We start from the raw sequence: 12402 nt of genomic DNA on the forward strand, positions 1-12402 counted from the left end.
GGATGAGTCATTAAATTTATTGCATTATAAAATATCTTTTTTTAAATAAAAAAAAAAATTAAAGTCAATAAGCCATCAAAATCGTTTAAACTTATTGCATATCCATGAGAGCATGCTGCAGAAATTTACAATGCATTATATTCTTGTACTATGATTTAAAAGACAGTCAAAATACCAGTAATAAATCTGGTGGCATCTGAATACAACTAAAGATACAGGTTCCGTTTGCTGTACACCTTTCCTAACTGCATAGCATCAACAAAAACTGCACACAGTGCTCTGAAAATATTTACTTTAGTGTTATCATCGCACATCAAACTGCTCTTATTTACATTACATTATAGGTTTTCCATTTTTATTAAAAAAAAACAAACAACCAAACAACAGAAGATGGAGTGACAGAATCCCTTGGAAACAATGCTTTGAGTGGATCCATATAAATACATGTCTTTGGTTATTGAATCCTCATGCAAACATGCAAGAATCCATTGTTCGTATAAAGGAAATTCTACTTGAATGGAAAGGCAAGTCAGTTTACAAAATATACAGATACAATATGCATTCATATACATACATATATATATATAAAATATTCATCTATACAAAACACTTCCTATACCATTTACAGAAGTGCACTGCATTTTGCATTTACAGTATATTAAAATGCCAGAGTAGATCATGCCAACAGAAGCAAACTCAACAGTGAAATCCAATATACCCTACCACCACTAGTGGTATTGGTATATTGGATCACCTTTGCTCTTTAAAAAATTAAAACCATAATCTGATTGTCTCGGCTATTCTATTTTCTTTGTCCAGAATACCGGAACAGCTCCAGCTCGGAAGCAATTGGCAAGTGATTTTTGGCAGTGCATTTAGTACTTTCCTAACAGCTGACATGCAGTAGTGTGCTTAGATTCGTTAGTCTAGTCTTCTCAACTCTCTCTTGGAGACACACCCAACTAGTCACGTTTCCAGGATTACCATTACAAATGTGCATAAGAAATCTGTATACTCTGGGTCTCCATTTTATGGATATTCACAGTGATAATCCTGAAAAGCTGACTGGCTAGGCTGCCTCCAGGCTAGAGATGGAAAGCAATGCTTTAGAGAACCACAGGTTCATACTTACAGTATGTCACAAGAGAATATTCTATTACCACTTTAATAGAAGAGAAATGAGAAAAGACGTAAATTCTTGATTAATAGACGTTGCCCCGACATGCTACTTGGGTTGTTCCTCTATGGCTTTCTGTGAGTTCTAACAGTACTTTGGTTTTATAATCCATTCAGCATAGGGGTTGAGCTGGGACAAGTCCTTCATGTAGGTTTCATCATCCAAACAACGCTCCCCTGTAAAAAAGGCAATAAAACACGTAATTGTAATATACTTAAATCTGTGACTATGTAGGAATCTATTCTTGGGGAATTTTGCTCCTCAGATTCTCTCTGAATTGGAACTGATCTCAGCTGAGCTTCAGGTCCTTCCTAACTATATGGGGATTCTTCTCCTATTTTATATCTCATCCCATCTCAATTTTGCCCAGTCACTTTTTTTCACCAGAGAATACACCTCATTACTCAAGCAGGCACGGCACTTCAAGCAAAGTTTTTTTTGGGGTTTTTTTTTTTTTGCTCAGATACAAGATGTGGAGGAAAATGAGATAGAAGTCAAGCGTAATGTGCATAGAGAGGGGGATTTTATAAGAGGGCACCTAGGCTGGGTGCATATTTTGTGAGTACCTATTGTATATGTGGCTTTATCAAATGAAACTCTCTGGAAAGTAGGTGCAAGCATTTGCACCTGTTTTGAGGCAGGTACAAACAGCTTGCTTAAGTTTTTATGGAGACACGTCTATTTCATAATACTCATATATGCGCATATCTTGCAACTCTACTCCAGCTCCACCCAACCCCTGCTCCAGGAAAACATACATAAAAGGACGCACTATGCTTCAGTACCATCTAATTTTATTCACATGTACTCCGAGGCAATTTTATATGCACCTAAAGTACCTCTGTTGGGTGCCATGGATATTTTTATTTTTTTTAAATCAGATTTTGGAAATGGATCCCCTGAGTGGCTGAATGGTCATTTGGCTGTGAGCATAACAACTATACTTTTAATTTGGTCAAAAAAGCTTATCAAATAATTAAACAAATTTTGAAGTATATATAGCAAGATGGTGATCATGGTGATCTGTGATAAAGCAAAGATATGTACCTGTAGCAGGTGTTCTCCGAGGACAGCAGGCACATACTCTCACATCTAGATGAAGTCATCCACGGAACAGATACTACCAAGTGCTCTGTCACACATTTTTTTGGCAGTGCCCATACCGCGCAGCTACCGGTGCTTTCCTGCCTGATATTGGCTTGCAATATCATCAGTTCTGTATAAAAAGCTAAGAAGCCAACTAGGGAAAGCAGAAGAGATAGGTGGGATGTAAGAATATATACCTGTTGTTCTCGGAGAATACCTGAAACAAGTAAGCATCTTTGCTTTCTCCAAGGACAAACGGGCATTATGTTCTCACACTGAGGAACTCTCAAGCTGCCAGGGTTATGGCTTTTGACGAGGATAATGGAAATATAAACACGAACCTGGTGAAACCTAAGTGAGTTGGAGGGAAAGTTGGTGCCTAGGAAGTAAGAAGATTCTACAGAACTGCTTGTCCAAACCGACTGTCCCTTCTGGAGTTTTATTCCGAATAGTAGTGAGAAGTAAAGGTACGGATTGAGGATCAAGTGGCCACTTTGTAAATGTCCTCAATGGATGCAGATTGGAAGGGTGTATATTCTCTTACCCCTCCTAACTCTCTTCACAATAAATAATACAACATTTATAGATCCTCAGAAGTACCACCTAGCACTCATACAAATTCATTGTGGCAGGCTTTATGTACTACTTCCTCATCAGATCTTCCATACTTTGCTATTAAATTTATAAATACTTTTTTCCACCTTAGTGTATAAATAGTTTAAATACTTAGCTTAAAACTTGTGGTCATGCTTTCAGGGATTTATACCGCCAACATGTTTCACCCGAAGGGGTTTTATCAAGGCACCATATCTCTTTCTAAAATTTAACGCCGCTGTAACCGACCACTGAATAGTTAATTAAAAAATTTATTGTGCTGTTTGCTCAATGGATGTAGGGCATAAATGAGCTACAGAACAGCCATAGCTTGACATTGTGGGCTGTTACATGGCCCTGAAGCATCAGTCCAGCATGAGTATATGCAAACAAGATACTGTTCACCAGCCAAGTGGAGATGGTTCTCTTGGAAATTTCAAGTCTGTTAAGGTCAAAAGCCACAAAGAGTTGGGAAAATCCTCTATGAGGTTTAGGGCTCCTTTTATCAAAGTGCGCTACAGGGGTTAGCGCGTCGGACATTTCATCACGTGCTAACCCCTGAGGCACACAAAAAAACTAACACCTCATCAATGGAAGCGTTAGCGACTAGCGCGGCAGGCGGTTGAACGCACGCTGTATTCCACACGTTAACTGCCTACCGCAGCTTATATCTTGCTCTCTCAAGATTCTCACTTGAAAAGTCATTTTCCTCATTGCCTTACATCTGCATGCCATGTGAGTGGACTTCAAGCTTTTGTGTCAGATCCTCCCTGTACAAGATTCTACCATGACAGAGTAGTACTTCAAACCCATCCAAAATTCCTACCCAAGGCCCTTAGTGTGTTCTAAGTAGTATGCCAGAGCACATTTGCAGTCCAAGGTGTGCAGTGCTGCCTTTCCAGGATGCAAATATGACTTTGGAAAGAAAACAGGGAGAACTGTGCATTGGTTGAGGTGAAATTCTGAGATGGCCTTGGGTAGGAATTTTGGATGGGTTTGAAGTACTACTCTGTCATGGTAGAATCTTGTACAGGGAGGATCTGGCACAAAAGCTTGAAGTCCACTCACATGGCATGCAGATGTAAGGCAATGAGGAAAATGACTTTCCAAGTGAGAAGCTTGAGAGAGCAAGATATAAGCGGCTCAAAGAGAGACCTTGTAAGAGCAGATATCACCATGTTAAGATTCCAAGCAACAGGTAGAGAGGGTCGATGGTTGATTTTGTTTGGAATAGTCCTTTCATGAACAAGGCTACCAAGGGATGAACAGATAGAGGTTTCTTGTCCAAGGGAGGGTGAAACGTACTGCTAGCACTAAGATGTACTCAAACTGAATTGTTTTTTAGACCAGAATTGGAGAGGTGGAGAAGGTAGTTTAGTATGGATAGAAGTGAACATGTGACTGGTTCCAGAGAATGCAGTTCACACTAGGAAGGAAACTGGTCCATTTCAAGCATTAACAGCGCTGAATGGAAGGTTTTCTAGATGCTTCAATGACAGCAGATACTGCAGCTGAGAGGGAGAAAGCATTTACTTGCTCAGTGAAAGAAACCACACTGTTAGTGCTAATGAGTGAGGGTTCAGGACAAGGAGGCACGCATATGAGGAGACAACATCTGGACAGAAGGAGAGTGATCTTCGGTGCGTCAACACTTACTATGAATCAAGGAAGTCAACACTTGGGAGGATGCAGTGGTAGGCCTAGAAGGAGAAGAATATTTGTGCTTCTTAGCTTTCTTACTAGCCATATCCCCAATCCTCGAAACATAGATGATGTAGCCTTTGGAGGTCAACGGCCAATGCTGTAGATGCGATGTCGATGCACTCAGCGCCAATGCCGATAACTGAATCATAAAATGCAGAGTATTAGGTTCCAAGTCCCCTGCCATGCTCAATGTTGATGCCAATATGGTGCCATAATTTTTTTTCGAATTGAAGTTTTTGGGCTTTGAGTGACCTCTTTTGCATACAGAGGCAGAGGACACAGCTAATATCCCGATATTCAGAACCCAGACACTGGCTATACCAATTCTTTGGGTCAGAGTCTGAAATGGTCCAATTACATTGAGAATATTTCTTAAAGCCACTTTGTACCCTCTGTGACATGGAGGGGAAAATAGCCAATGGAAAATCAAAGGGCTCAATGACCTGAATAACTAGGATGCTGAAAACAATCGACACTCCTGGGAGAAAAAGGGCCGAGAGTGGCCCAAAGGCCAAAAAATGAAAAATTGATGAAAATGAAACAAAGTCAGATAAAATACTGGAACACAATTAAAACAATGACCTCTGAGAAAAATAATGAAAAATAAGTATTGGGAAGGCACAAAATAAGGGTAAATGTTCAATGCACTGAAGAAAGAACTGAAGATATAGCTTCTCAGCTCCACAGAAAATGAAGAACTGATGGTCCTGCAAACCCTCAGGCAAGAAGGTACTGAGAGGCGCAAGGTATAGGCAATGCCCCCCCCCCAAAAAAAAAAAAAAAAATTAAAGTGACAGTGGACTTGGTAGTGTCCATACTGGGTTCCATGGATGATGTCATCCACATGTGAGAATATAACGCCTGCTTGTCCTTGGAGAATGTATGATTCCTACTCTACTTGATTTTAGCCTCTGCCCTCAAGTCAACATTCCACCACTGTCTTGAAAAAATATCCTTCCCTCCTGACCACCTCGGTATAGCCCTCCCTGGAAAATCAAATCCATCTCAAACCTGATGTCCTATTGATAATGAAATTCCCTAAATAGACTCCTGAAAAGTTTTAACACACATGCTCCTGGCTATTTCTGATCCAAGTAAATGAGGTAAGTGAATGTGAGAGATACTGTACATTGCAGAGATTTGCATATGACGATGGAATTATAGCTGTATATAAAAGATGTACTAATGATGAATAGCTAGGGCTGAAGCCTTGATGACAAGATTAAAGCTGGTGCTGATTTTGGAGACGGCCTGGTTTTATGTGGGACTCAGTTTCGTAGTAAGGGGGGGGTCTGCCCCAGGCGCCATCATGGTGTGGGTGCCGGCACCCCTCCTTCTCTCCAACCCCCCACCCACCTCTTCCCACTCCTCCTCTCATTGCATGCCCCTTCCCTTACCCTGTACTTCTAGTTGTTCACCGCCGTGAGCAACCACTTCCTTGTGACCGTGTCAGCTCCTGCTGATGTCACTTCCGGGTGCTGCGTTATAGGAAGTGACATCAGAGGGAAAGCCGATGCAGTCGCAAGAAGCATGTTGAAGTGGTTGCTCATGCGGTAGACAACTAGAGGTACACGGCAGGGGGGCTCAGTGAAGGAGCGGGTTGGAGATGAGAACGGAGAAGGGGCGCCAACTCCCCGGGCGCCTCTCACCCTCGTTCTGCCACTGGTGGGACTGTCATTTAGTTTGGAAATATGTAACAAATATATTTCACAGCAAGAGCGATTAGTTTACAATCAAAACAAAAGAGACAGTTTATACATAGTTCAAGAAATGTCTCCAGCTTTATGTTTTGTAATGTGATTCATTGTAGCATGATTTGTCTCATTTAGCTAAATAATAGTATTTTGTACTTAATTAAGCTTTAATAAAATCCATTACAAATCCACTCAATGATAATTAAGAACATTAAAAAGCCCCCACTGAGTCAGACTGAGGTCCATCAAGCCCAGCATCCTATCTCTGATGGCGACCAGTCTGGATTGCAAGTACCTAGTTTATCCCATAAAGTAGATATGTTTCTAATCATTCATTTCCCATGTTAAGAAATGGCTCTTCACAAAGTGGCTTAGTGATTTTTATCAAAAAGCCTAAGAATATATGTATATGAGGAGGGGTCAGTCTCAAGTACAAATCAATCCCAAAGACCTGCTCCTAGTCCTTTGTATTCTATCTTTGCACATGCACACCTATCATTCAAAAGGAAGAAATTGTATTAAGTTAGATTTGATGTGGTTTACACAGGGTGACTAATCAGTTCATGGGAACTTCCTATAAAAATTTTTATATAAGGAGTTCACCTGGGTGAATATCCTCAGCGCATGAGCGCAGAAAGCGTCCTACAAGGTTTTACCCACAAACATCACCTTCTGTCACCCCGTAAACCTTTTAAGTGCAAAAGTGCCTTTTTTATATATGAATAAATAAATAAATAAATAATAAAGTGCCATGTGCAAGTTTAGAATCAAAGTATCAATAAAAATGTTCAAATCAAACAGTTCTTGATAATAGAGGTTTCCTCCACAATCAAATATGAAGGAAAACTTAGCTTCCATGAGTCTGCAAGGAGTTCAAGCTCTCTCTTTTAGGGGGTGCCTCAGCAGAATGCCCATTCGCCCAGTTGCAATTTAAATCACACTCTCCACACATTAGCTTACTAGATTCAGATAAGAAACTTTTTGACATATTATTGATAATTGCACAGAAACTGATTCTTTCCAATTGGAAATCCCCGATCTCACTCCATGTCCAGCACTGCTAGAATCTAGTATTGCAACATCATAAATTTGAAATAGCCCTATCAGAACATAGAGGTCAGCTTAGATCCACGAATAAATGTTAGTCTCTTTTATATAAATATCTACAAACAACTAATGTATAAATTTGCCCAATTCATATTTATTATTAGAAATCTTTCTTGAACTGTTGAATACTGCTGTAATTGCAGTGTGCCTTTGTGTATATTTCATTTCTTTTTTTGTTCTTGTTCAATTTGTATGAAAAAATTAATAAACTTTCATGGAAACCCCCCCCTTAAAAAAAAAAAACGCAGTCCAAAGTAATAATGTTACTGTGGCACAGAAGAAGAAAGAAGTTCTTACCAATGTTTCCTCCAACTTCATACAAACAAACTTCTTCTCTTTTAATATTCTGAGCAGTACCACTGTTAGAAAACAAACACCAATCAGTCAGTCAGTCATCTGGTTAGTAGCAAATATTCGGTTCCTTTAAGTGCTCCTGTGGGATTTGACGCTGATAGCAGCAAGTCAATTTTAGCCAGCCTTGTCACTAATTATTTGGCTATCTGCATTCTGTTCATTTGCTGACAGACTCATTTTCAAAATGCTTAGACAGACAAAGTTCCATAGGAAACCTAAGGTACTTTCCATGTCCAAGTGCTTTGAAAATGAGCCCCTTAGTATACACAGTATAATACAAAAAGAGAATTAGACTCCAGATTTGATTTTGAAGGATAAATCTTTTTTTTTTTTTAATATTCTTTATTCATTTTCAAGATTACATTAAGTGTTAAAATATATTCAATCACATAAACAATAAATATATCATTTAGAAATAATCAATGACACATCTCACAAATTCTTATCCCCATCCCTATCCCAACCCTCCCTCCCATAAATTCCATTCTCATATAAAACATGTAATAATAAAATCCCCCCCTTCCCTGCACCTTAAATTTACAAATAAATATAAGGGAACCAATTTTAAATTAATCTTTACAATACTTCGTTAATGGTTTCCACACATCCTGAAACTTCTTAAAATAACCCCGCTGTACTGCAATAAACCTTTCCATTTTATATACAGTGGTGCCTCACACAACGAACTTAATTGGTTCCAGGAGCAAGTTTGTTATGTGAAACGTTCGTTATGTGAAACGCGTTTTCCCATAGGAATACATGTAAAAAAAAATAATTCGTTCTGCAGCATAAAATATGCTAAGATGACATAAAAAAGATAAATTTTTTGTTATTATTTTTATTTAGATACATCTAAAAACATACATCTCCCTGTCCTTTTACTTCCACTATCTTCCTATCCCATCTCTATTCCCTTTTGTCCCTCTCCCCATGATCAATCATCTCACCACCTCTCTCTGCCCTCACCCTCAGGGTTCAAGATTGCTTCCACTCTTTTTCCTGTTGTTCTCTCTGCCTGTCACCCTATGATTTAGCATCCCTTCTGCCCTTGTCCAATATTTCCCCTTCTCTCCCTCCCTCTCATCCCCTGCTCCAACATGTGCTTTCAGCGGCCTTCTCCCCCCTTAAGCGTCTTTTCTTCTCCACTCCACCTTTCCTCCCTCCCTGCCTCCACCTTTGTGGCGCTTTTGCACCCGACCGACAACAGAACAGGCCCGGTCGGACAAATCTCCCTGTCCTGTAGCCGCGAATCTAAATTACCTTCTTACAGCAGCTGGATTATTGAAGCTGCTGTAAGAGGTAATTTAGATTCGCGGCTACAGGGCAGGGAGGTTTGTCGGCCGGGCCTGTTGTCGGTCGATCGGGGGACCTGACCAGCTGTGCACATTCTTCGGGGCGGATCGCCCCCTCCCCCCTCTTTCGTTCGCCATTGCCTTCTTCCTACCTGCCCTGCCGCAGCCGCACACAGCCGAACGGAAGTCTTCCTGATGTCAGCGCTGACGTCGGAGGAAGGGAGGGCTTTGCTTAAGCCCTCCCTCCGACGTCAGCGCTGACATCGGGAAGATTTCCGTTCGGCTGTGTGCTGCGACAGGGCAGGTAAGGAGAAGGAGACTACCCTCGCGGCTCGACCAACCCCGCAGGAACCCCGGACTTCGTTGTGTGAAACGAAGTCCGTTGTACGAATCAAGACATAAAGTTCGTTGTGCGCAGCGTTCGCTGTGCGAGGCGTTCGCTGTGCGAGGCACCACTGTATATGGCATAAAGAATTCCACCAGATGTTGTAATTTAATCTCCTCCAATCCTTCCAATTAAATGTGATCTGCTGAATGGCAACTCCAGAAAGACCTGGCGAAGCTTGAAGAATGGTCTGAAATTTGGCAACTAAAATTTAATGCTAAGAAATGAAAGGTCATGCATTTGGGCTGCAAAAGCCCAAAGAATGGTACAGTTTAGGGGGTGAAGAACTTATGTGCATGACAGAAAAGTGGGACTTGGGTGTGATTGTATATGATGATCTTAAGGTAGCCAAACAGGTTGAAAAGGTGACGGTGAAAGCTAGAAGAATGCTAGGGTGCAAAGGAAGAGATATGGCCAGTATAAGACTCTGGTGAGACCTCATTTAGAATATTGTGCATAATTCTGGAGACCAAAACCTTCAAAAGCATATAAAAAGGATGGAGTCGGTCCAGAGGAAGGCTACTAAAATGGTGTGTGGCCTTCATCATAAGGCATATGGGGACAGACTTAAAGATTTCAATACGTATACTTTTGAGAAAAGGCAGGAAACGGGAGATACGAGACATTTAAATACCTACATGGCGTAAATGCGCATGAGTCGAATCTCTTTCATTTGAAAGGAAGCTCTGGAATGAGAGGGCATAGGATGGAGTTAAGAGGTGATAGGCTCAGGAGCAATCTAAGGAAATACTTTTTTTTTTTTTAGAAAGAGTGGATCTGCGCCTAGGAAGTGACATCAGAGGAAGAGCTGATGCTGGAGCGACAGCAGCTTGGGGGTTGCTGTTCACACCAGGAATGTTACAGAGATATGGGGGAAGGGAAGAAGCATGCATGCGGCAGGAGGGGCGGGGAAGGATGTGTGGAAGTGGGAGCGGAGAATAGGGCAGGGGAAGGATGCCACCATCCCAGGCACCTCTCACCCTCTCTGGATGTAGCCACACGATTCTATAAACGGTGTCATTGCATGACTTGACACATGATCAGCGCCACTTTTATGTATGGCTGCCGATCACAGCACTGTTTCTAGAATCTGGGTCGACGTTTCACATTGGTTCATCTCTAGTCATCTGTAGTTAAGTCAGAGACACTAGTGGGAAGCCCTGATGAGTTTATCACTGAAGCAGCCCAATAGACTGCCCATATGTATCTCAAAAGAATGCATTTTGTAGGCTTTCCAACTAAAATATTGAGGGTTGGTTCGTTGGCTGTGCACTGCCATGTAGCAGTTCCCCATGTCAGGTCTCCTACTTCCTGCACTAGCTGGGACTGTGGATGCTACGGAGGTAGTCGTGGTCATTGCTTAACTTTGCCATTGATTCAGGGCCCGTGATTATAGAGTCCCAGCAATAGCCCTGGTGAACAGCTCCAAGCTCAGGAACCTTACTGTAATGACCAGTCTAGGTATGTTGGAGCTGGGGATATAAACTAGCTGAACAGCTCTGGGTAGTTGGGTCATGATGTCAGATCCTAGCGCTGGCTCGAACTTTGATGGAAATATAACGGAGCAGACATAAACTGCCAGGTCAAAAATACTTTGAAAAGGGAACTTGTAATATGTTCCCCTCTCTGGAGAAAATTCACCAGATGACACTGAATGGGAAAAACCACATAACAATTTACAATGAAAATCTATTTGTATCATATGATCCTTGAGATGATTTCCAAAAGATTTCATGAGCTGAACATCAAATTTGTACGTGTTGAGGGTAATATAATAACAGATCTCCTATGTGTGAAGGCCAAGTAGGCGTCTAATTCAAGCCTATTTTATAAAGGTACTTATGTGGATTTGAAAAAATTTTATACTCTAAGGGGCCTTTTCTATACGTATGCAAAAAAGCCTGTAGGTCCTAAAATATCCTCAAAGGAAGAATAAAAATATGTGTAATGCAGAGAGAGAGAAACAGAAAGAGAGCAAGGCTTCGGTATTTTGGTACATAAATATGAGTCCACTGTAGTGGTAGATGCTCTCATCCAAGAAACAATTTCATTTCAGAAGCACAGTGCTTGGGATGAATTATAAACATTCCTATATTCTATACACTATATGTTAACTTTCACCTCTTCAGTCAAAGAGCTGAGAAGTCCTCTAAAGAAAGATCTAAATGGGAACTGGTATGCTAGATTTATTCCTGTATTGCAATTCCATATTTCAAAATGGAATATTTTTCTTTCAGTTAAAATAAAAAATAATAATTTTCCCCAGTCAGAATGGTGCTATCTTTCAACTACTGAGGAAGCTTTGGTTACTGCCTTGAAGATAGTTCCTTTTGAAAATCTTGGGCACCATCTAGTGTTAACAAAAATTAAAGCATAGCCACAACAAAATCTAAAGGTGTCTTTTTCCTCGTGAAAGAACACCTGGACTATCTTTTTTTTTTTTTTTAATGATAGGTTAAAAAAAAAAAGTATTTTTTTTTACCAAACTTGTAGTACTGCTATAAAAATATTTTTCAAACTGAAACTGAAAAAGAAATAAAAGAATGTATTTCTACATACCTTTCTTGACTGAGAAATCGGGCTAGCACGTCACTGGCTTTCAGGTCTTCAGTCAGCTGTATAACCATTGAGGTTTTGGAAAGATGAGAAGCTTGTACCCTTATCACACCCTGAGGAATGTCAACCTTCATAGAGCAAAATACCCAAAAGAGAAACGTCACTCAAGCAGGCAGCATCTACCAAACCCAAAATGGAAGTACACTGGTAACTCTGAACCACTCCAGCAGAGCTATTTTGTGTATCTTCCGAACATTTACAGCAATCGCATTTGAAACAAAATTTTAGCTTGCGATGCAAGGTAAATTACTAAGGGCTCCTTTTATGAAGCCGCATTAGCGGCTTTATCGCACGCAACTTTTAAGCGCGTTAACCCCTGCGCTAGCCAAAAAAACTACCGCCTGCTCAAGAGGAGGCGGTAGCGGTTAGCGCGGCCGGCAAATTAGCGCGCAC

The 12402-nt window shown here is 40.8% G+C and overlaps 1 protein-coding gene across 2 annotated transcripts in view; it reads right to left on the minus strand.

Moving 5' to 3' along the window:
* Positions 1–12402, minus strand: part of ARHGAP18 (Rho GTPase activating protein 18) — a 208637-nt gene continuing 196235 nt past the window's right edge. For both annotated transcript variants that reach the window (XM_033938735.1, XM_033938734.1), the window contains 3 exons: positions 11953–12077; positions 7660–7721; positions 1–1353 (listed from right to left, as the gene is read on the minus strand). In XM_033938735.1, the coding sequence (XP_033794626.1) occupies positions 1262–1353; positions 7660–7721; positions 11953–12077 (279 nt within the window). In that variant the 3' untranslated portion in view covers positions 1–1261. The remainder of the gene's footprint in view (positions 1354–7659; positions 7722–11952; positions 12078–12402) is intronic.

This window comes from Geotrypetes seraphini, chromosome 3 (assembly GCF_902459505.1).
Source record: "Geotrypetes seraphini chromosome 3, aGeoSer1.1, whole genome shotgun sequence".
Taxonomy (NCBI): Eukaryota; Metazoa; Chordata; class Amphibia; order Gymnophiona; family Dermophiidae; genus Geotrypetes; species Geotrypetes seraphini.